The following is a 25,257-nucleotide window of genomic DNA, read 5'->3' on the forward strand; positions in this document are numbered from 1 at the left end:
CCCACTCAAGTCAACTGGAGTTTGGCATTTATTCGTTAAAGAAGAGGTACTTCAAAATGCTGTTACCAGTTTCCCAAATCTCAACTTGTGTGGTGCAGGAGACTCTCACTTGGTTCACTCCAAATGCAAGGAAGGACCTCAGCTGCATCCAAAGCAGAGAAAAGACTGGAGCAAGAAGAGAGGAGTTGTTTATCGTCTTAGTCCCTACAGAGAGGAGCAAAATTTATTTTCTCAGTAATTTGCGGTTATGCCAGCCTTTCCAGACACATGGCAAAACATGTCCCCCCATTGTTTGCACGGACAACAGCTGAGACTGTGTAACTTGGCAAAGCCCCATGCACTTACGTTCGCCACTAAGTTATCTTAGCCATATATCAAAAGGTTAGGGGAAGCTGTAAAACAAAACCTTCCTAACCCAAATGCAGCCTTGCTTTTTGCTATTTAGTGTGTCCCACAAGGCAATGCCTTTTCATACAATGTGACAGCGTACCCATATTGGTGGGGAGAGCAGGGGTATCACATGCACTTCTAACAACTCATCAGATGAAGAAAAAAAGAATATATTAAGACTTGGTGTTCACTGGAGGCAGGAGTTAAGACATTAACTTTGTAAGTCAACATGGAAGAAGGCAGCAGACATGAAAAATAGCCTGGCAAGAAGGCACCACCGCATTACAAGCTGAGAGCTGGCAAGGGGGACCCCGACTGTGGTCAGCTCATGGAAAACGGATGCCAGATTCGGCAGCTTGCCACCACGTTGATGCTCACAACAAATACTGAGACTACGTTAGAGTGGCTGCCAGATCACTGCTGGCTCTCACAACCTCCACGCTGTGGCTGACAGGCAGAGGGAAGGGAGACTTCTGGACTCACCTGTGCACCGATCCCTAATACTTAAAATCCACATGCCACTTCATAACACGTCTTCCATGACAACTGAGCAGTAATCCTTGGCATTTACATGCTAAGTTTCAGCTACTGAGCTCAAAGGAGAGCCGAGTGTGTTATCCCTGTTTTGGACACAGTCAAGAACAGCCAAACAGCTTGTCTGAAGTTGCATGCTGTGGGGAGAAACCAGGTCCCGTCTCCTCTTCCTCCTCCTGTGCAGTCACCAAGCAATGCACCATCTCCCCACCTTGCCTTGGCAGACTCTGGCCATTCTCACAGGCAGAGGCGTCAGCCTTCCTAGCCACACATCTCAAGTGCAAACCCTCCCTCTGTGCCTGCTACTTACACAGTCTACTCCACCTGTCAAGCTATCTCCTCAGAGCAGCACTTCAGCAGCCGGTTTGCACTTGCCAAAGGCTGTGCAGAGCCTGATGGCAGAGCCTGTGCTGTCAGGAGATGTTTCCCTCCCTTGCCTGAGGATAGCAGGCAGGCAGGAACCCCCATCACAGCACCTGGCAGCTGGTGGGACACAGCTGCGTATCACTCACAAACATGAGCTGCAGAAAGACAAAAGAAAGAACAGTAATGATGAGCAGAGCTAGACAGGCAGGGAAGTCAAAGCGGCTGCTTGTGGTATTAATGATTTGCTTATGCTACTGTTACCTAAACCTTCCAGCCCTGGGGTTGGTCTGATCCTGTGCTGTTTTGTAATCCAAACTGATGGACCCTTTGGGCCAGGGCTTTTCTTTCACAAGGTGTTTGCACAGTACCTGACACGGTGAGGCTCTGAGCGTTCAACTGAGCTCCAGGCACGGGACTGGCAGCACCAACAGGTTCTTAGAAAAATATAAGGAAATCTCAGCTGTGTTTGGCTAAATTGTGAATAGACCTCAGACAAACCCAAGAATTACTAAGTGTGTCTTGGAACTAAGCTTTGCTCCTTCCTTTCTATCTCTTTTAAAATAATACTACCAAAACCCCACATTTTAAGCAAAAATCAGGTGTAAGATAGCGCAGCTGGTACAGTATTGATATTCTACATGAAAAAAGAGGTACAAGCACACATCAATAATGAAGATGAACAAAAAAAGTGCTCAAAGCTCTTTGGATATATTTCCTGGAAGCTCACCTTTAAGTCTCTTTCTCTAACAGGGCTTGAGAACTTCTGAAAATATTACATTCTATTTGAAGTTTAATATAATCTGCAGTGCAGACATTCCTGATTGTAGCTACCCATCTCCCACAGCGTAAGAAAATCATATCACTTTCAGCTTTGCGCTTCTTGAATAATGACTAGCTGTATCTCCTCTTCTTGGGGGTTACCTCCTTCAGTGACAGTAGATATCCTTTCTAAAGATGAACTAGGACTGATGCATTGCCTATGCATGCCAAGATACAGGGTACCAACAGCTTCTCTCATTCCTTCCCCCCAGCACAGTGTGGACCACAGCCCTGCTGCCCTCACAGCAAGGGGGCCTTTTTTTATCCTCTTTTTTTTTTTTTTGCCAGCTGTTCAACTGAATACCACAAAAATCCACAAAACCACCATAAAAAGCTATTCTTTTTAGCCACTGCATTGGCAAGACTGAAGGTTTAAGCAACTGGCTGCTTCAGGTCCAGGTCTCCAGCCTACCTCTAAAACAGGCAGCAGATCCAGAGACGTACAGACTCATGTTATTTCAGTCTCCCTAGTGCATTGTACTTTAATCACAATTCTCCCCCTAGGCCACCTCCAACCATCTCCTTGCTCAGGAGTGCGCCAGGGCCCATATGTTAGAAATGCAGAAATGCACTTGCTTCCTACATTGCTGATGCACTGCAGGGAGAGCAGAGCAGGAGGTGGAGTCAGCTGTTTCCACGACAGATTCACCATGTCCCTCACAGCTCTGCAAAACTTAACTTCCCTGGAAGGGTTTCAAGATCTGACTCATGTCCAGTTCTTCTATTTTAATCATTCCCTCTTACATCATTCTCGGAGGCCCACGGTGTCACATGCAAACTCCCCCAGCCCCCCGCTCCTCCTCTGCCGAGCACTTTATCTGTTGCCACCTCTCATCCCAAACAAAACTAGGTAGAAAAATGTATTTGATACCAACTCCTTCCCTCCTCTCCAGAGCATTTACCAGCTTTGGATGGCAGCTAATAAGGGCTTCCAGGAGCTCTCCATTGCAATGACAAAACTGAAATAGAACAGGAACAGTAGCCACACCAGCAAGTCTAGCAGCGCGGGGATGCGAGAGACCAGAACTATCACAGCAGGCTCACTAACACTGGAAGCCAGCTGGGAGACAGCACAGGCCAGGAGATAAGTATTGGGAAGGGAACCAGGTCAGCCGGTTCTTACTTTCCATTCTCCAAGTGACTTCCTGAATAACTCTGGATGTCACTCGATCTTTCTGTTCACGCTCGGAAGTACAAATCATCAGCATCGGTCCATTCAAGATTTCTTATTAAACCTGATATCATGAAACGGGGATGAAGCCAAAACTCTCTGAAAGAGCCGAGTGGAACAAAGGTGCTCATGCACAGCCGTTTAATCCCTTCTCTAGATCCCAGCCTAAATGCCTCCATGGTTGAGAGATTCCCTGCTGATCTCAGGGGAGCCCCTTGTTTGTAACAGTGACCACCAGACAAAAACCTCTTGCCTGGAAGATTACAAATGCTAGCCAAACAACAGCTGGAACCCTTTGAGCCTCCAGCGTGCTCTGTGCAGAAACAAGGCAGAGAGCAGAAACCCTGTACCTAACGACAGTTGCTTTGTTTGTTTTAATCTGGTCAATGAGTCATCATTACATCGACTGGCTCTCTGCAATTATTCATCACAGAGACCAGCGCTTACAAAACTGTTAAAAGCTGGTACAGATTTCCACTACCGCCCCCCCAAAAAAGTCTGCTCAACCTCCCCCCATCCCAGGGAGAGACGAACAGCCAGCTGAGATGAATGTGGCCCTGTCAGGATGTTTGCACGTCTTTTACTGTGAGAACACCAGCAAGCGGTAGGCGTGGGACTCCTGAAAAGCATGCATTCGCATGCAAGGGTGACAAGGGGAAAGCAGTGGATTTTTCCGTGTGTGGGTGAGTGGACATTTTACAAGGAGCCTGTGAGTACAATGATGTCAGGAGATCGAGAGAAACTCAGGCTAACATGAAGGACAAGGTGCAAAGGCAATGAGACACACCAGAGCATGAACGTGCCTGATCTCTCTGCGGACTCTTGGAGCAAAATTTTATACATTTTGCTAAAGGAAGCATGCAGAGTTGCTTGGAAGAAGGCTGATGAGGGAAAGGCTTTCCTTTCTGTCTGTTCTCTGTTTCCTCTACTCATTTCAGTACTTCTCCCACCTGCTTTTATTTTGCTTTTTGCTTAAGTCAGCACAGACCCCCTTCTTCTATGCAGCTCTCGCAGTTTTCACCTTGTATTCAGCCCTACCTGCAAACACCTCTTCCTCCTGGCCAAGCTCTCAAATCTACATGGTCTCCTCGCTCCTCAAACATGTCTGCATCTGATCTGTTACTGCTTTAACTCTGTACCACCACCAAGGACAAAAAGGTTTCCATACAAAAGTGCACTTGCATTATACAAACCAGGATGGTACAAGTGTTGGAGAGAATCACAGTGGAAAGAGGCAAACGTGATGAGACTGGTGGGAGCACAGAGCAGTAGATGTAACAGAGCAAGCACAGACACCTGGGATGCTGCAATCATGATGGGGAATTAAAAAGTACATTCAGGGAAGAGGCTGGCCAGAGGGGAAGATGTTGCAGAAGAGAATCTGAGAAGTGTAAGATCCGAGGGAGCATGAAGACAGTGTGAAAAAGAACAAAAATGCCTGTGAAGTGGGCAGAGCATGGAGGAAAGGAAGAGAACAGTATTTGTATCTTCAGTTTTCTTCCTGCTTGAGAAAAGAGACATGGAAAGGTTTGTTTGATCTCCCCATTTAGTTTCCATCAGAAGATAGGAAGGGACCCAGCCAAAAGTCAGATGTTTTGTTTCCAGTTTCATTCAACAAGGTCTGCATAATAGACGAGGAAAAACTTTACCGGCCTACCCATCTTGCCCCTCTTCCCAGGAACTCCAGGGATCCCCTGCAAGGAAAACACACAGAGAAAAAAAAATAATAGGTCTGGTTGAGAAAGCAAACAGCCAACCAACAATAGAAAACAAAACTAGAAGAGAAAGGGGAATGCAAAACAGGCTAATGACTGCGGCATTGTTCAGGAATCAAAATGTCAGCTACTTGCAGTCAGCTGCGAGAGCAGAAGACAATTAACCTTCACCCACTAACTACAGCCTTCCCTGAGGACACATGCAGGCAGCATCCACACCCAGGGCAACAGGCTGAAGCTGTGCTTAGCAGGAGCAGTCATTAAGCTACTGGTCTGGAACCGAATGAAGGCCACCGCCAAGGCACTCGCTGGAGAACTTCTGTTTATGTTTCTTATTTAGTTATACAAGCATTAAATCAGCGACTCTAGAGTGCAGGGTAGTCCCCTTCCAGGCAGGCACACACACACACACTCACTCCCACATGCTCCTGGGGCCTCTCTTGTTTCTGGAGCTTGCATTTGAGGGAGAAAAAGCTGGAATAAAACAGTCTTCATCTTACAGCAACCTTCTTTAGGCGCTCTTGCAGTGGGAAGAGGGGGTCCTTGGATGGGTAGAGATCAGGCAGGTGGGGAGACATGGGAAGAAGAGCAAAAAAGCAAGGGATGTCCTGCAAAGCTCTGAACACGTGGGTTTGGAGAAGGCATGATGAAAAGGATGGGGGGAAGGGAGGACACATGGCAACAGCAGCCACAGCTGCCTGTTCATAGGCCCCAGTCTTGACTGCCCAACTCGAGGCAACTGGAACCAAAGCCACTGTCAGAAAGCCCAAGGCACCGTCCCTTCCAAGAGCCAGGCTCTTTCCAGACACCTCCAGTTGGACACTCAAAATGCTGGGACACTGTGGCTAGGATGTCAATCCTGTGGGAGCAGGGAATTTCCATGTACATTCGACCTCCTGCCTCATCCCACTAAGATGAACTAGTAAGGGGGAGGAGGAAGGCAGGTTTTTAAGTGAAGGAAAAGACACAAAAACTCTCTACTCAACAGTGAGGTCTGAGGACCCTGTCTGAAGCCTAGGTTCTCCTGAGCTGAATGTCAACACCATACAGGGACACAAGTCTTCACGCAAAGGTAGAAGCAGGCTAAAGAAGGCATGGTTAAACATTAGGCATGCTCGCCTCTTTCCTCAGGAACAAGGGATAGAGGAGGTTACAACAGGCTCTGATGAACTGTATTCAAGCAAAACACCAACGTTTTCTTCACAAAATACTCACTCGTTCTCCATCAGCCCCTGGTAGCCCAAACAATCCTGGGAGACCAATATATCCCTAAAGAAAAGAGAAAACAAGTAGTCAAATACATTTCTCCATTAGCAACCAGTCAGTCTGTCTTTCCTGAACAGCAGAACATCCTCCAGCGTTGGTCAATGGCAGCCGTGATGAAATAAACCTTGAGGCAAGTGTATATGCCCATGGACTGCATGGTGCTGGCTTCCACGATGTAGTCCAAGGGCACATACCCTCACACCAGGGATCATGAGGACTCCAGGCAGGAAGAGGCCAGCAACAAGAAACCTTACCTGGGCTGGCTCTAAGTGTACCTGAGGGAAACGGAGCTTGGTTCAAGGTTAGCAAGAGTGATAGCAAAAGTAATCTGCATGCCTACACCTCCTTTCATCTCTCCAAGGGCTCTTTCCCTGCCTTTGGCACTCATTCCCAACTGTGCTGTGAAAACGCCCTGCGGTACCAAGCCCTTTCTGCTTGTCTTATGTCCCATGGTGGTCGCACACCGCAGCCCTTTCTCACGCTAACAACACCTTTTCCTGCCATGCAAGGCTGCTGACTGCCCCGCTGCTGAGAGAGGAGCAAATCGGTAATGGTTGTGCCTAAAGCCTTTCCCTGCAAACTCTGTTGCACCACCAAGATCTTTTGCAAACGCTTTGTCAACCCAATCACCAAGGGCCCTGCCTAGGCAGGGAGAGGCTGATTGTGCCAGTTCAGACTCTTTGGATCGGTGTACGAGGCTCAACTTGTACATACATACAGATCCTCTGACACCCAACTGTAAAGAAGCCTCCTTTGCACCAATGTGTTTCACATAAAATCCGCTCCTTTCACACCGATCAGCAGGCGTCGCGTTTGCAAGTATGCGGCGTTTCTCTACCGCCTTGGGATCCCGCTCAGACAAGACACGCTGCATAAAATGCTACATTTCCCTTCCCTTGCAACAATTGAAGCCTTGTGTTTAATCCTCTCGGCTCAGCAGTTAGTACAAAGTTACCTTGTGTGCTGGTCCTTTGCAAAGGACTAATTTGTGCCAAACAGGCAGAATCAAGAGGAAGTGAATTTCAGCGGGGAGCCCCCTCAGTGGCACCTCACTGTTACAAGAGCCAAGTGTTAACACTGATTTTCTCTCATCTTTCTTTCTCCATCATCACTAAATCTCTTACTGTCAACCCCACCAAACTTTTTCACCAGTCCATCGCTTCTCCTTTAGGGATAATACCTAGCTGGGAAATACAGCTACATTAAAACGATGCTGTCTGCCTCCTGAATCTCAAGACAAACCATGTTACTCCTGACCTACTTCCTGCAGAAGAAAAAAATAGAGGTGGGGGATGGAGAAGGGTCCAACAGTTAGCTCCCTCAATCCACAATACCTCACCTTAGTACCCAATTCTGATTGACTGCAGTTGAACTGAGAAATGGCTTTCTTGGGTAGCTATAAATATTTCAGTCCTCTGCACTCAGGGGTGCAAAGTGGAAAATAATTTTCAAGTCTTACATTCTGCACAGCTACCATGTGATAATTACACGAGGTCCTGGTTAGGCCAGTGAAACAGATGCACCAGGGAAAACTTCATCACTTGCAGAAGTGAGGTGAGCAAGCTGTGCTATCTCAGATCTTCCTCTCTTCTGCAGGACATTGAACATGCCATCTCCCTTCCCAGCTCAGGAATACAGCTAGCTACAGGGTCAGCATTTCTTTATTCCTTGCAGTTTTCCTAGTGATGAAAGCCAGCTGGTTTAATTTACTGCATACAGAGAAAGTATCACATGTTAGAGAAATGGGGGATTTTATTGGCTCTGAATCTCATTGTGAATTTATAATTGCAGGAAAAGAACAAAATGTGATTAAGGAGAGCCTTTGCAGTGAGAATGAACCTCCAGCAATTCAATTTGGTGAGCAAAACCAGGCAGAACAGAAATATTAATGTTTGTATTTGCACATGGCTTCAAGATGCTGGCTTGCTATTCTGCATAATGATATAAATCACTCCCAAACCCAGGACTATACCCAAAAGAGCCCATATTGAACATGGTCGAAGACCGCTGAACCACACTTATTGAAACTAAAGAGGCCTTTGGGAGATGGGGCTTGCAGAAAGTTCAGACTTTGGTCTTTGGTAGGAATTTGTATGCCATTCTTTCCTCTCCTGCAATGTGAGCTCTGAAGGGGTTGACTTTGTATCATCAGCACTATTGGTGAACTTTGATCTTGGTACATTCCACGTTTAATTTAAAAAATTTAGCAGTGCTTCAGTAAACAAGCAGTGCACAGTTCAAATCCCCTGAATCTAACAAATTAAAGCAACTAGTCTCAGGATTGCAAAATTAAGCATAAAGTTTCCTGCGAAGCCTTTGGTAAAAACAAGTAGAGAAAAGAAAAATGAAAGGCTGCTTACCCGACTGCCTTTTGGACCAGTTTCCCCTATGGGGCCAGGTAAACCCTAGAACAGAAGGGAAAAAACAAAGACAAATGTGGACAGGCTTTAACTTAACCTAACAAGCAGTGCCAAATCCCCAGCACTGTCCCTGCGTGGTTCTGCTTTCAGTGCTGAGTCCAAGGCATATCAACAAAGAAGAACAAAGGACAAAATGATACAAATAACAAATGTCCCATTGTTGGGGAGCTGGGACTCTGCAGAACCTGAGACTGCTGCACATCGTGAGCCTTGCCCGGGGCTGAAGTAGAGATTTCTGATCATAAAGACCAAAAAGGCTAATGCAGCAGGGTGCACAGAGGTTGTGTTACAATTCAGATGCAGTGTACAGTGATGCTCGCTACCCAAGAGCTCTCAAGTCATTTTCCTGCCTAACTGAACACATGCATAGCAAATGACAAATGTATTTCAATACCTGTTTAGGGAACACAGGCGGGCCCTGATGCAGGGAGAAAGCCTCTCTAATTTCTACAGCCTAGAATGTCACTTAGCAGTGCAGGTACTGCAATATCTCTAACCCTTTGCAGCATTAACAGCTATGGAAGGAACTGAAAATACATTCCCCATGCTACTTCTATGCCTATTGCTGCTCACTTAAAGTACTGTGAAAAAGAGCCCTGTAAAAATGTGTAAAGAATTTTCATGTTTATTGTCTTCTAGCAAGTTTCCAGGTCAATTTTTTCTAGTTCCAAATGTTGTTGGGCTTTTTTGGAAGAGGAGGGGGGGAAGGCTAAATCCATATTTTCTTTAGCTGGTAGCACTGCACACGCAGCCTGGGATTTGAAAGTCAGGTTGTGCTCCTGCCTGGCTTGTGCATCGTTGCCAAAGATTTCAGCCATCGGGGTGAAGTTAAAAATTCTGCCTATGATGCGCAAATCAAAACAGAGCCAAGCTCTCTCTCCCATAGCACTGCAGAGCCAGCACAGCTGACAGGAGTAACAAGTAGTAAAATCTCAGTAAAGTAAACAGCCCTGATGCTGGATACACACAGCATTCAGATATGCTGAAAAAAGCTGCCTTAAAAAAAAAAAGTCACTTTCCTGACCCAAACCACATTTTAAGAAAGCACTTTTGTTCTTGGTATGTCAAATGCAAAGATTTCACCCTGCTTATCTGATGGGCAGAACACTGCTGTGAATTGCTAAACAGCATTCATTAACCTTGTATGTCCAAAATAGCTCGGACCTCTTCTATTAGTCATCTAACACACATTCACACCTAGGAGATTCTTTGGCATGCAAATGTCTAAAAGCTTTTCAGAGTATGAATGGAGTATTTAGTCAGGTGCGTAAAGCTCTCATCCACTTCTACCATCTGCACTCTCCAGCATGTTAAGCAAGGTATCAATTTAATTTTCAATTTAAAATGGATCCTACATTATTAATATTTATCAATATTATACATTTATTGATACTGATTATTATCTGAGGGCAGAGGGATACAGACTTGTTCTGCACATCTAGTTCATATTTAGTCCAATAACCTGTGCATCTGGGTAAAAACTCACATATGAACTCATGACAAGTCTGAAAGACCCATGACAGACTGCTTGGGGTCTTTGACATCCATCTAGCCTCTTTACTATGTACTTAAAGATAAATGTGGTGGAATCCGCCATTAATGTGTCCACTTTAGAAAACGATGACAAACTCATTTCACTGTAAAATGTTACAGGGCCATGTCTTCTGCCATCCAACAGATTCCATTTAGGGTCTTACAAATTCTTCCTCTTATTTTTCTTCCTACTACTCAGCATCTTACATCAGTAAGACAATAAAGTGCCCAATCTTGACCCATTTTCCTTTGCACACTCCTCCTTTCCTAAAGTTGCCTTTGTGCATTTTTTTCAGGATGAAAACAAAGACTTGGTTTTCTTTCATCATCTTTTTTTCAGCAGCAAATATGATTTTTACATATATTTGTGGTCCATGGATAATTTTATATATAGGTATATATATGATTATGGTAGTGAATTTTACTAGTGAGAGTTCATCTAATCTTTTCTTTCAGTAACACACCTTTTTCTGTCCCAGGTTTCTAACCTGTTCAACATTAGATGTAAAATGTGCCTAAAAGCGAAGGGTTAGCAGCTTACAGGTATGTTTCTCTGTTCTGCTGTTTTGGGTTTTTTAACCTGTTGTTATACTGAAGCAAAAACGTGTCAGATTTTGCTATAGAAATTCAGGTTTTATCTATCATAGGCATAAAATACTTTCTAACAAGCTTAGTGTCCCCCAGAGTTGAAAGACCATGTCATTGATACAGCATCTTGGGGATGGAAGAAAGAAAATATTCAGACATATTCTAGAGGTCTGCACTGTCTTTAGTAGGGCATGTATTTAGCAGGGCATATATTTAGCTACCTGCACACCCAAATCCCTAGTCTGTGCACAGCACGATGAGATTTACTGCACCTGCCTGCCAGGATAACCTTTGGCACCTGGGCTTCCGTCTGGTCCTCGTTCGCCCTGTGGAAAGAGAAAAGAAAAGGCACAGAAGGTAAGGTGAATGTCACACTTAGGAAGCCTTTTTAGCTGCTTCATTCTTTGAGCTGGGGGGAAAGGAGGGTGGAATGGGTTAACCTGATGCAAATTTATAGAAAGGAAGAAAATATTAAGGGTAGACAGTGGAATACATTAATGAGGGGGAAAACACACAGAAGCCAAGTCAATAGGATCCAAGCAAGTGGTGCTACTTCTCCTTCTCCCTCCATCTGCAGTGAAAACAGCAGATAGTTTGAAACAAGGAGGCTAAGAGAAGGTGTAAGGCTGCATCTATATCTGGCATATGGAACCATTTTACTGGTGGGGAAGCACTGCCAAAATTCTTCAAAACTAAATGGATTCATGTATAATATCCTTTAACATCATTGCTAACAGGGCCTGCTATTCATTACCTTTTTTTTCTGAACTGCAAACATCAGACTTAACCAAATAAAGAGGGGGGAGAAAAGGGGAGAGGGGGAATGGGTTTTGGGAGGGGAATTACATGTTAGTACTTAATATGATGTGGTTGGTAAACTCCAGGTGAAATTAATATAAAAGGAAAAATAAAGGGGGAGTAGGGTAAACTGGTATTTCTTCCCCCACGTAAACTTAACATGGTTGAGCAATAAAAATTTAGAAACTCCAAGGCAGTCTCTTCCCACCAACCTGCTGGTTCTCGGTCAGTGTATGTGCACAGCTGCCAGCAGTACGAGAGTTCACTGCGCACCCCCTGTGTGTACCAAGCTGCCCCTGGAAGGAGCTGGCTGTCCACACTGAGCAGGCTGTGTGGGATCCAAACTAGCATCAGAGTCAGCAATTCCATCCCTCTTTAAAGTTCAGTGTTGGAAACTGGGAAGACTCACCTGGTCTCCAGGGTGACCTGGTGGTCCAGGGTAGCCTTTATATCCCTGTTGAAACAGGATGGAAGAGATGAATAAGAAGAAAAAATAAAAAAAAAAAAGAATAATAAAGTAATGTGGTTTGGGTTTGAATTTCTCTTTGCAGGGAAGTAAAGTTCTCTTTTGGGAGTAAAGTTCTGAGGAGAAGCAGGTTTTTAGATATGGGATAGCACTACACAATCATGCAAACTTGCTGTTTGCACTGGCATCACCCAAACCCTGCCGATGACCCCAGGCTCTGCTACAGCGTGGCGTGGCAGCAGCAGCCTGCACCTGCTGGGGTCTGGCCTCATGGTTACTCAAGAAGGATTTGCTCCATGAACAGACTTAGAGTTGTATCTACACTCAGATCTATCTATTTGTAATCTACACTTTTAGCAAAGGCTATCCTTAATCCTTAGGAAATCACAGGCTTGTAGGGTGAAATGTTTGCTTTGGGCAAGTTGGCGGACTATGCAACACAACTCGCATTTCAGAGCACTCACTTTCACTTTAGGACTTGAAATGCCATAGGAAACACCAAAATAACCATTTGCTGTCACAGAAAACTTCAATTTTGCTTCTAGGTTGAACTTGTCTAGCTTCCAGTTTTTCTAATCTAATTATTAGAAGGTATGAAAAGATTCAGAGTCCTTCATTATGAAGCTACCTAAAGTGGTAAGCAAGCTGTCTCTTAACCTGCTCAATTAATTAGAATGAGTTTCTTAATCCAGCTTGCTAGCTGGCAAGTGTTACAGCCTTCAAATCATTCTCACAGGTCTTTCATAAACCTGCTTCAGTTTTTCAGTATTTTTTTTTTTTTTGAGTTGCAGGCACTGGAGCGGGACAAAGGTAGCCTGTTGTCCTGGTTTCAGCTGGGATAGAGTTAACTGTCTTCCTAGTAGCTGGTACAGTGCTATGTTTTGAGTTCAGTATGTGAAGAATGTTGATAACACTGATGTTTTCAGTTGTTGCTCAGTAGTGTTTAGACTAATGTCAAGGATTTTTCAGCTTCTCATGCCCAGCCAGTGAGAAAGCTGGAGGGGCACAAGAAGTTGGCACAGGACACAGCCAGGGCACCTGACCCAAACTGGCCAACGGTGTATTCCATACCATGTGACGTCCCATCCAGTTTAGGAACGGGGAAGTGGGGGGGGGCAGGGATTCACCGCTCGGGGACTGGCTGGGTGTCGGTCGGCGGGTGGTGAGCAATTGCACTGTGCATCATTTGTACATTCCAATCCTTTCATTATTGCTGTTGTCATTTTATTAGTGTTATCATTATCATTATTAGTTTCTTCTTTTCTGTTCTATTAAACCGTTCTTATCTCAACCCACGGGTTTTGCTTCTTTTCCCGATTTTCTCCCCCATCCCACTGAGTGGGGGGGAGTGAGTGAGCGGCTGCGTGGTGTTTAGTTGCTGGCTGGGGTTAAACCACGACACCTGTTCAACTGCACACTGATCAGTGTGTATTTTAAGAGAGTTTGCTTTCTCCAGGATTTACCTGGAGCTCTCTTCAAACACTGAGTAAATTCTGCAAGCGATAGACACTTCAGATTTTTTTTTTTGCCCTCTCCTTTATTATCTTGCTTCAGCTATTTAAAACAAACTAATTTCCATCAAGTGGAGTCAGAGCAGATTAGGAGATTAAATTCAGTTACAGAGATGACTGTTTAGCTGGGCTACTAGCAAGACTAAAAAAAAAGGCAGAAAATTTAACTTGAAACAAATGGAGAGAGAAAATAAACAAGAAACAATCCTTGCACAAATACTACAGAAATAACAAAATGCTTTCAGGGTGCGTTACAACTGCTAATTGTAACTCAGTCTCTGCTACTCACCCTGTTCCCAGCCAGGGCTCCCGGCACACATTGCCTGTCTGCAAAACCCACAGGGGAGCATCCCCCTGCTCTGAAGCCGTAACCAAACCCTGGTTTGGCCGAGGACTTGGCCTTTTGCTTTACTCACCCGATGAACCCAGGCCTGTTTCTGCTCCCAGGTCCACACCTCTGCTTAACAGCTTTTTTATTCTTCCCATGGGCTATTCTAGACCTGCAGCCTAAGCCTTCGCTGGCAGAGGTATGCAATGCTCTCAGCCATCCTGGCTACTACCCACTCCCCTTTGCATTCCTCCTTGCTCATTATTTCAGACATTTTGGCCTGGAAAAATGTTGATTCCCTTTTCACCAATTCTCTCCTGCTTGACCTTGCTGATGTATCATGGCCCGCTCTTCTGACTGAGCTGCACCTCCTGAGAAGGTGGTGGCTGACCTGAAAGTCCATTTGGCTACCGGCTGGCCCTTATTTGAACCCCCTCGAAGGTTCTTTCTCCGAATGCTGCTAGTGCATTTCAGCCAGTGGCTCCTAATTGGAAGTGCCTCAGCAGCTCTTGGAGGAGGACCAGCAGATGGGACTCCCTGCACCTCTCCAGGAATCTGCCCCATGAAATCCTCTCCTGCTTATCCTCTCCTCAGCTCCTGGAGAGATGCTCAGCATCAGCAGAAAGGAGGAAGGAAGCTCCACCCCGGTTGGGCATCTGGCCTGAAGGTGAAGGCACATTGTGAAGGTCCGGACCCACCTGGGTGTGGAAGGCCCAGCGCTGGTATCACGCATCCCTGGAGCACGGACCAGCAGGTTGTTGTGCAGACAGAGAGCATCTATTCTGCCCCCCCCCCACCTTCCAGAGAGAGCTGCCAACAGAAACAGCCTTGGGTTCAGCATCTCCAGACCTGCCCTGGGATTTAACATGGAGCTCATGGGGTTTCCTCCTGGAGCCTCAGCCCACCTCTTCCAGCTACAGCCTGGAGCAGGAACTACCTTTGTCTCCAGACAGCTGGAGCACCTACTTCCATGCATACAAACACTTAGAGATGTTTTGCTCCCTCCACTGATAAGAAAGAGGTGCCTAGCTTGGCTGCTCTGAATCCTTCTGCTCTGACTGGGTTCCTGCAGGATAGGCTTTTCCAGCCTGCAATGTCCACCCAGAGCAGGTGGTTAGATAATAGCCCCTTGAGATGCTCAAAGCACATCCTGAGTGAAAGTCTGCACCAAATATTGCATTGCTATCTCTATAATGGTAAGTGAATGGCACTTAAGTTAAATATGTAGACACTCTGCTACTGTTGCATCCTATTAAATATCCTCCTCACTACATATATAATGAGCTCTAGGAAGCTTCATATGTGTGTTTCTTCATAGTATGCTGCAGTTATTTCTGTCTCAGGTTAATTATAGTGAGGAGAAAACAGAAAAGCTTGTGTATGTTAAAGTTGGCTGCAATATGAAAGTATTTACCTGCTAAAATCCCCTTCAAATAGTGCTAAAATGACAAGGCAGAGGGTATGAAAACAACTGCATTTGCTCTTTTATCCAAACACTTCCTGATGATTACAGGGTGCTCAACACAAAGGGCTGTGATTTAGAAAGGAAACTGCACTCCAGTGAAGGATTTACTCATCTGTGATGATATTTATAATCCGCTCTCTCCTAGCTAAAAAGGATCATCCTGCACTTTGATAGGAAATATGAAGAGTAAAGAAGCCAGCAAATGAGATCTGCATGACAGGGTGTGTTTTGAAGCACTGACCAATTTCCAGCTCTGTCTTTACTCTCTGAGGGACTTTAATTAATCTTTTTCTCTCTCACTGCTGCCGTCTCCTACAATCTTGTACTTTGCTACAACCATTTTCTCCTCCACAGCATTTGAGGCTGGGAGCAATGATGCAGCACTCTGCTGAGATATATCTGCAAGGCAGCTGTGGTCTGCAGCCCCCAACTGAAAGCCAAAGTCCACAGACACCTCGTAGGCACCCGAGGGAAGGGCAGAGGGGACAGCCGAGTCCTGCCACTGTTGCTGAGAACTACCGGTCAGCAAAAGCAACGTTTGCTCTGTGTGGAGAGGATGAGAATTACATCTGCTTCTTGAAAGGCAGTTTCATATACTCGCAGATGCATAAAGGAAAAATGACTTTGGGGGTGCTCTGAGATCAGACTCTCCAATCCTAAAAAGAGCAAAGGTCTGCATTCACAAGGCAGGCACTGTGGTATGAGCCGCACGATCCAAAACCATATGCTGCTGGTTGTGGCTCCAGCTCACGCTGCTGAGCCAGTTGTTTCATTTAGTGGGAAAAGTATTTTGTTTCCCCTGGTGAAATATTTTGCCTATTTGAAAGTTTCTACATGGTGTTTTCAGATCAAAGGCCTTAGAGTTCTTTTCACAGTCCCTCCATGGAGTGAGCAGGAGGGATGTCCATTTCCAAGGCGTTCTTGTTTTCTGGTAGCCAAGATGTATTGCCCACCTTCAGCCAAACACCAGCATATTTTCACTGGGAAAATGCCAGCAGGGAATCCAGATAAAAAAAGATTTTTTTCCAAACATTTCTCCAACAGCTGTAAATTTTTTCTTAATGCAGGATGCTAATAAAAGCCAGGTTACACCAAAAACACTGCCAGACTAGTGCTACTGGGAGGTGGTTTTTTTAAGCCACACCAAAGGAAAAATTTCAGCATCCAACTTGCTCATTACTTGAAGAAACAGAAGCATACCCCTGCCTTTGCCCTGTCCTGGGGGAGCCGAGATCAGATGTGAAGGCCATGTGCTGGACTCAGGAATGTTTGTTCAATCTCCTATTCCTTCTCTACTTTTTCCACTATGAGTCCTTGTGCTCCTGACATTGCATTTTGCTGATCATAACCACAAGGTTTTGTTTTATGAGCTGTTATACCAGGAAAGTGGTATTCTTTGCACCCTCTTTGCTAGAACTTGTTTGTGACAGCAAAAGATTGGTAATGAATCACTCTATTGCTCCTAGCTCCACACGGCACCCCAAGCACGACCAGCCTTGGGAGTAGAAAAATGAACCCAGCCCCTACTCTTGGCAATTTGATTTCGATATAAAGTATACAACAAACAATCACGGAGAGGGAGGGTTTCTTTCAGTCTCCTCCACAGCTTCTTTCTCTCCCCAGAGTCTTAAAAAGCATACCTGAGTAGGTGTTTGTGTGCAGCTAATTGGCCTGAGGAACAGTGTATCTTCAACGGCCCGTTGACTGATGAAGTGATTGAAACAAGATGCTCCTTTTAACTGTTCAGCTTAGCTATGTCAATATTGGCTTGCTGGGAAGGGGAGTCATGTCCGCTGAGCACAACTGTCAAACAGCTCCCTGCAACAGGTCCAGCTTCCAAAAAACCAAACCAACCTACCAACACAGCCTGGAACTGGAAGGTCAACTGAAATGTCCTTGATGTATAAAAGGTACAGATCGCTAAGGTACTGTGATGCAGACTTGCACACGTGAACACGAGCACATACACCGCTGCAACATGAAAGCAGGGATGGATGTTGTGCTCTATCGTTATGTAACCTTTTCTAGGCATAGGTTTGTTGTCGGTGATGTTAATGTTGTTGAAACATCAATATGGAAGCAAATAAAGCAAAACCTGACTAGTGCTGTCAATCTCCAGGCAAAGTAGAGGGAAGGCATACAGATATTTTGTTTGAAATGTGCTTTACCAGGTGAGACAGTCAAGGTTTCCTTGGAATGTCTAAACCTGTTCTGAATGCAACCTTTGGGTATCGATGCCGGTTGTAGATCCATTTAGTTAAGACATTGGCTGAACCAGATCTAAGTTCAGCTTGCTCATGAAGACCCAGTGTCAGGGTGCAGAGGAATGATGGGGATGATGCAGTGCAGTGGGACATGGAATACAAAGAAGGAACAGAAATCTGGATCCAGAATTTCATTTCATAGTCTTACATAGTCTTGCTGGTACAACCTTTAGGCAGTTGCTTCAGCCTATATCCCAGTTTATACACCTGCAAAACAGGCATAAGACTTTTTTCCTGGGTACTAGGACTTAATTAAATCTTTTAGGCAGAATTAGAGGAGAAAATCTAAAAATAAAAATACTGATCTAATTCACTAGAAAAGAATACTCTTACCTTTCTACCAGGTGGTCCAGGGAACCCAGTCAAACCAGGTAAGCCCATGTCTCCCTGTAGGAAGCAAGCAAGTTGAATTAGTTTTCAGCAACATTTTCCCTATGCCTAGCGTACTGTTACTGATATTACTTTGCCGACAGTAGCACCCAACTATTGATACTTCAGATTCAAATCACAACTCTTCAAAAACTGTCTGGATAAGAAGCGTAGATTTAAACAACATCTCTATTAACTAGCTCATATAAATAATAAACCCAGTTAATTAATGGCAGCTGCTGCTAGAGTCCAGATTTTTGCCAGCAGAATGAATGCTTTTTTTTTTTTTCAATGATCTCATTCAGTCACATGCTTCATTTGCCTTTTGATAGGCATTTAAATCAGCAAGGCAAGAAAATTTTAGCTTTTAAATGCAATAAGAACAACAGGTACCTCCTGCCAAGTCCTGTGATTGTGCTCACACTCTGCTACTGCACTGGCTTAGCCCACAGCTCCAGTTCAGATGGTGCTGATGGTATAATTATTTAACCTGCCTGTATGACATGGATTGACCTTTGCAGGTTGCTGGTGGGAGGGTTTTTTCAGTGGCCGGTACTTTCAAAAAGGGATTGCATCACATCCCAGCTGGCATGCCCAAATCATCATAGGAACAGAGAAGCGCGGTGCTGTGAGACTTATCTAACATCCAAGCCATTTGTACGAGCCCATTTTGGCCTCCTCTGATTAGAATCAAAAAACCCTCTAGAGTCTCTAACACCGTGCTGTGCCTGCTTACTGAAAATGCATTCGGAGTACCTAGCTTGAAAATTAGGCATCACTCCAAACTCCTGCTGGAAACTCCTTGTTTCTATTACTGCTACCAGAAATAAAGCCTTGTTAACATGAGCTAAAAGTTATCTGGATCTCTCCCTTTCTTACACTGAGCATGCTTGCAAGAAAACAGTTCCAGACTCTGCGGGTGAATGATTTCCATGTGATGCCACTCCAATGTAGTGCAGAAGAAATTTCAAAAGGCATCTCGTGCTGTTAAGTTAAAAGCATCGTTTCAGACTTAGCCTTCTCAAGGTTTTCTAGTGTCACCCTCCACCTTGCATTTGTATGGCTTGCTGTGCTTCATGGAGGCATCTGGTTTCAAACGAAGGGCCTAAGTTCTTCATGGCTGATGCTTTCTATTAGCTGCCCATTTATAGCAAGGCTTGCGATGAAAGGAAGAGAACCAGGCTTCTTGCCCTAGACATGAGCTATGAAGTATTGTGCAGGCATCACTGAAAGAACTAATTGAGGTAGATGATGTGGAGCCCTGATTGCTCTACTATTAATTTCTAGGCTTCTGTGAGGCCTTGTTGCCTCAGTAAAAATCACTCAGCTGTGAAACAGCAAAAATGGGAGTTGTAACTCATTGAAAAGAATTAGCAGAACTCTGATCCTTAACAATTGCTAAATCCAGAAACCAGCTACACTTCCCAGTTGTGTGCTTTGCGTTGAGTTGAGTAGACCTTGGTGGAAAGGCCTCTGGTTATCACACAGCAGGGTCCATGTGTTGGCAGTGCAATGGTCTGAGAAGCCTCCCTTTCTCCACCAGTGGGATAGCAAGGCTGCTCTCGCAGTAGTGATCTGCTGTGGGCTGCGTATGTGACGTGAGGCAAACCACTGTTTCTCAGCTCCTCAGCAAGAACATCCTTTCCTTTGCCTTCAAGGTTTTTTTATTCCTTACACTGGGATTGTCTCTTTCTACAGCTGCATGGCCAGAGCTGGCAAGGTGTGGCTGTATCTCATATGCGCTAGTTTAAATATTTAGCTTAAGTAGCCATGTGCCTGCAGCAGCAGGGACTTAAGTTTGGGTTGCAGATTGTGCATAAAATGGATAAACACTTGGACAACAAAAAGCTGTGGCAGCAGGCACTTCAGTGCACTGTGGTCAATACCTTGGCTAACTCTTTAGTCCTGAATCCGGGGTCTAATTCTTAATTTTCAGTCCTAAGTCTACCTGAGTAGCTGTGATGCTTGTGGCTGCAGTATGGACTCCCTCCATGTGTATGCACAGGGCTTAAAGCGCACCATGGTCTTGATGCCTGTGCAGTCTGGGCAACATCTTACCTTCTGTCCATTGCGAGCTTTTCCAGGTGAGAACCCAGGATCACCTTTCTGACCCTGAAATGAAAAACTTAAATTAATGACACAATCCAAGGACCCAGCCCATAGATGTGGTTCTGCTTCCACCAAGCCTCCAAATTAGAAAAACATTTTATCTCTGACTTGCCCCAACATCCCAAATGTATTAAAGTCCCTGTGTATAGCTGTTTTGCTGGGGGTGGTTTTGGTGAGTGATTGCTGCTACTAAAGCGTTGAGTTTTAAATAGTATTTGACAGTATTAAATTGACTAAAGAAAGGATAACTGGAAGAAGGCAACATCGGGACTTTTGATACTTATTAGACTAGACAGCTGTGATTTCTTCCTTGTCTACAACTACCGTCACGAAAATAATTACCAAGCCTATTACTGTGGCTAAACCATCCTTCTTAACAACTTGCTAGATGCTGTTGCTTTTTTAACTGTGGGGAACAGATGAAACTGCAGAGAAAGTTACACTAATTAGACACTACCAACAGCCAGAGCAATTGTGAGGCTTTCAGACCGGCAGAAGAAAAAGGCACACTTTATCTTAAGTGGCAGTATTCTTTTTTTCCCTTTTTAACAACCGTGACGAGAGAAATTACAATTTAAGACTGTGATCTTCTGATGAACACAGGCTGGAATTTCAGCAGCATTTGAAAATCTAATTCCAGTAGATTCCTTTGAAAATCCCAGTTCAAATTCTTAAAAGGTGGAAAGGTAATGTGTGCACCTAACAGGGTAAGAGATAGAAGTAGGAAAAACTAGAAGAGATTTGAAGTGGGCAGATTCTTTTGGCAGGGGAGAGGTAAGGCTTAGAACACAAAGAAGCTTAGGTCTGTATGACATCTCTTCTGGCACAGCTAGGACACAGGTATCCCAGTATCAGTCACTGGCTATTTAACACCCCCCTGGATCATAAACAAGTCACAACCTCTGTGTGCCACATCAGCAGCACGGGATGTAAAACCAACCGCCAAGCACAGGACAGTTGTGAGCGTTAATTAATAGCTGTCAGGTGAAGTGCTTGGAGGGAAGGTGAGACCCTACAGAGGAGTAATAGTATTTATTAACTGGCATTTCTCATTAGCAGCACAAAGGTCTACTTATAACTAGCTGAGCAGCTTTTCCATGCAGACTCACGGTGACTATGTTCGACACGTATTTCCCACCTTGCACTGAGTGTAAATCTCCCCTTCTCCTCCTCCACCATTCACCACAAGCTGCAAGGTTCAGGGAGTGAGACTACTTGGCTACGGACTGTAGGGAGCACTGCTGATTCAAGGCAGATGCATCTGCACAAATTCTGAATGAAGGCTGCCTGGTTTCCAAACAGTATATGAAGTCATGCAGATAATCTTGCTTTGCATGCAGCTGTTATCAGGGCAATTCTCCCACTCTTTGAGCTTCAGAGCAGTCAGTGGGTGCTACAACTGCTCGGAACAGATTAGAGCAGTCCTCAGGATTGCAGGGTATTAACTTCTACTCTGCAAAATTAATTTGCTGCAGCAGGTAGACACCCACCACTCTCCCTAAATCTTGCCATATGCTCAATGCAATGACTGAGCCATGTAAAGGAATACAGGCCTCTTACATTTTTCCCTGGGAAGCTCCAGATCACATTAGCAAAGACTGTACTTTGCATCATGGTTCTGTGTTCAACACTGTTGAGACCATCACACAGGTGGAGAACTCAGCCACAAACGTTATCACATATCCCTAAGATTAACCAGCGAGATGGCATCAGGACCAGAGAGAATGAATGCCTGCGTGCAAGGGCTGAAACTGTGGATTAATTGCCCAATTCTTCTCGCGCAGCAACCACAACATGGGAATTAGCCTAAGCCTTGTCCATCACTAAGCCATGGCACCTTGCTCACAAGCTTGTCTTTCTCATCCCAACTGACTAAGCACACTACTTCCTCTTGTAAAGGAAGAAATTGTTTTCTTCTGGTTTTTTCCCTACCTGGGAGAAGTCTAGAGCTGTGCAACTTAAACACCTCAGCTTTGCAATCCCACTAATAGTATTTTAAACATCAGTGAGCCAAACTGATGAGCTATGTTGGAGCCAAACCAATCAATAAAAGGAAAATTCACTTTTTCCTAGCGCTATAACAAGAGAGATTTATCCAGAGCAGCTAACTAAGCAAACCATACTAATGCCTGATGCCAAAAGCCTCCAGATGAGAGATGCAAACCCAACTCTTGTAATGGCCTTCGAAAACACACCCTGTCTGACAGCTAACCCTCCTCCCCATCCCAAACTCTATTAGGGCATCCTTGGAGCTACTTCTAGTCCTTAGCAAAAGTGCCCCTCCTGCCCCCACCAGCAGCTTACAGGTCACACAGCCAGCCACAACCCTAGCCCAACATATGTCTACAGCCATTTAGGAGGTTATCTACTATAACCAGTCTTTACTAACTAGATGCAATAGCAATTTTGCAACTGCCAAGGACAACAAACAGAATGCAAAAAGTGGCAAGAAGCCGCCTTTAAGAAATTACACATTATAAATTGCTGAGAAAAGCACCATGGGCTAAATTCTTAGGTGGCACGAGCGGGTGTAATGCCACTGAAGTTAGTGGAACCATGCCCAAGCAGATCAGCAGGAATTTGGCTCAACAGCTACATACAGCTCTGTGCAAAAGATCAGCTTCCTAAGTACAAGGAATTACAAGTGCTCAGCTCCAGTGATGAGAGTAAGGTGGACTCTGCACAGGATAGATTCAGAAATGCAGCAGTCCAACAACACAATGCTGGTGCTCATCAATGCAACACAACTGGACAAGAGACATGCACAAATACACGCATCTCTGCCAGCTGCAGTGCCACATCACATCCCTTATATGCAGCTGATTGCCTGACCTTATGAGTGCTCTGTTAATTCAGCTGATAAAAATTATGCTCCTGGGTTACTTCCTAAGTGACAATGACTTGGTGTTAGTCATTGTTTCCAAGCTGTATCTATCTGGGAAACTTCAGTTTCCTTTCTTGAGTTGCTTGTTTTTTCCATGGTATTAACTGCTATCTAGGGAAGACCTAGTCCAGCAGCCACTTGAAGGCTCTCAGCAAGAGAATTTCTCATTGGGGCCGCTCTGCCTTGTCACCCAGGCTGAGCTTTCGCAAGTCTATAATTTCAGCCATGGGCTGGGTCTAATAAGAAGATATCAGGTCCCAGGTGCAGGCTCGTCAAGCCTGGTGAAGGGTAGAGGCATTTAAAATGTAAGGGAGTGAAATATCACTTTTTTTGTGCAAAGTCCATCTTCTGGGACTAGTGTAACACCAAGGAAATGAAGGGAAGGAGGGAAGTCAAAACTCTGGGATCTGATGCACACCTTCAAAAAAGTGCTTCTCATGCAATGATCTTGCAATCACGGCTTACCAGGCTCTCCCTACTAGAGGTGAAGTTATGCCCAGGCCTGGGCTGAGCTACAGCTCTCACATCCCACTGCAAACTTAATACTTCTTTTGACGAAGCATCGTGTAGAACAGCCTAATCCTGCAAATGGTGGCTGGACAAAATTAAAATGTATTGCACAGACCAATGACACCAGATCTCTACTGCAGACTATTACAGCTATCTGTCTGCTGAGGGCTTCCTGCTGCCAGATAGTGCATCAAGATGGAGGAAAAATGCTTACAGGAAGTTTTTATTTCTAATAAGAGGCCAGCTGAATACAGCTTTACAGCCAAATTATGATTTCTGACAAGGCATTAGGCTAAAAGTGTTTTAAAAAAACCCCTATAGCATAGAAACATAGTTTGACTCTATAGATTGGACCAGGCTGAATTTGCAGGACTGGAAGTTAGATAAAAGAACTTTGATTTGACTTATAAAACTCAACAAGTGTGATCTGGAAGTCATTGATGGAGAATAAATGCAGAACACTAAGATGTAGAACTTTTACAGCCTCACTTTTCAGGCCATATAACTACACTTTAGAATTTAAAACAGCTGCTGTTCACCAGCATGTCTCCAGTGCCTAATTTTTAATCACGTAGAGGCAACATGCCAAGTTTCCAGAATCTTTTTCCCAGAGCATCAATAGTGTTCATAACATCTCTGCCTACTGATGAGATCATGAAAAGAAAGGACTCTTGCTTGTACCTTTCTCTATGTTTGGCTGAGATATCCTACAGCTTTCTCAGTAGTGGAAACCTCTATTAAGCATTGCCTTTCAAAACTCAATTATTCTTTAGACCCAGATAGGTGTTATAAAATATAAATCTATTTCTGCGTAAGCAATGACACCAAAACAATCCAAACCAATTTCCCAGGAACTCCGCAATCTTTTGGTAACACAAAGCCTTATACACAGGAACAAGCTGGGAATTAAAACGTCTTTCTGAAGCGTTTTGCAGCACACTGGACTAACTCCCCTCTGGAGCCACATCTGTGCTCAAGTTCCATGCAAAGGCAGGAGGTTTGGCTGCAGGGGGTGACTCCCACTTTGCAGCGCTCCAGCTCCCACCCACCTGCAGCACCCCGGAGGGAGCGTGTATACAGGAGAAAAGGGCAAAACACAGGGCTCCTGTGAGACCTCATGGAAGAGATGAGGACATCTAGAAAGAAGCAACGGGATCAGTTTGGGAAGACTGATGGAGGTCAGGGTTCCCAGAAAATCTGGAGAGGAAAGGAGAGATGAGGGAGTTTCAGGAGGAGGAAGGCAGAGGAAGAAGCCAGCTGCTGCCGCTGCTGCCCAGACCCAAAGGTAGAGGAGTAGGCTGCAAAAACCAAAGAAGAGAAATGAGAAAGCAAAGAAGTCTGGACCTGGTGAGGCTCTGGAGTGGGAGGATTCCACTGCCCTCATCTCAACATAGCAGTTTGCTCCCTGGCACAGGCATAGCTTAAGCAGGATCCTAATTAGGCAGTCTTTGAAATTAGGGAGAACCAAGAACCGAGGCACACAGCAGGGTCTCTCACAAGCACAGGAAAAGGCTTTGGCTGTGCTGCTGGAGGGCCTGTGTGCAAGCAGAGGGGAGGGGAGAAATGGCTTCAGCTACTCGTCATTTTGTGTGGAGCAGGATAAAAAAAAGCTGTACTTCCCCCACTGGGACGTCCTCTGAAACAGGAAGGCAAAAGCTCCTCACGCCAATTAATACTTACTTTCAGGCCTGGGGGGCCAGGTGAGCCAGGGTTTCCGTGGGGACCTGGGGGACCCTAAAAAACACAACAAA

The 25,257-nt window shown here is 44.9% G+C and overlaps 1 protein-coding gene across 3 annotated transcripts in view; it reads right to left on the bottom strand.

The window, feature by feature from the left end:
* COL27A1 (collagen type XXVII alpha 1 chain) overlaps nucleotides 1-25,257 on the bottom strand; it is a 164,554-nt gene that overhangs the window by 104,646 nt on the left and 34,651 nt on the right. For 2 of the 3 annotated variants that reach the window (XM_052814845.1, XM_052814844.1), the window contains 8 exons: nucleotides 25,187-25,240; nucleotides 20,062-20,115; nucleotides 17,968-18,021; nucleotides 12,010-12,054; nucleotides 11,075-11,128; nucleotides 8,622-8,666; nucleotides 6,211-6,264; nucleotides 4,930-4,974 (listed from right to left, as the gene is read on the bottom strand). In XM_052814845.1, coding sequence (XP_052670805.1) covers nucleotides 4,930-4,974; nucleotides 6,211-6,264; nucleotides 8,622-8,666; nucleotides 11,075-11,128; nucleotides 12,010-12,054; nucleotides 17,968-18,021; nucleotides 20,062-20,115; nucleotides 25,187-25,240 — 405 coding nt within the window. The remainder of the gene's footprint in view (nucleotides 1-4,929; nucleotides 4,975-6,210; nucleotides 6,265-8,621; nucleotides 8,667-11,074; nucleotides 11,129-12,009; nucleotides 12,055-17,967; nucleotides 18,022-20,061; nucleotides 20,116-25,186; nucleotides 25,241-25,257) is intronic. The other variant, XM_052814846.1, reaches the window with a different exon arrangement.

Source organism: Harpia harpyja, chromosome 19 (assembly GCF_026419915.1).
Source record: "Harpia harpyja isolate bHarHar1 chromosome 19, bHarHar1 primary haplotype, whole genome shotgun sequence".
Classification (NCBI taxonomy): Eukaryota; Metazoa; Chordata; class Aves; order Accipitriformes; family Accipitridae; genus Harpia; species Harpia harpyja.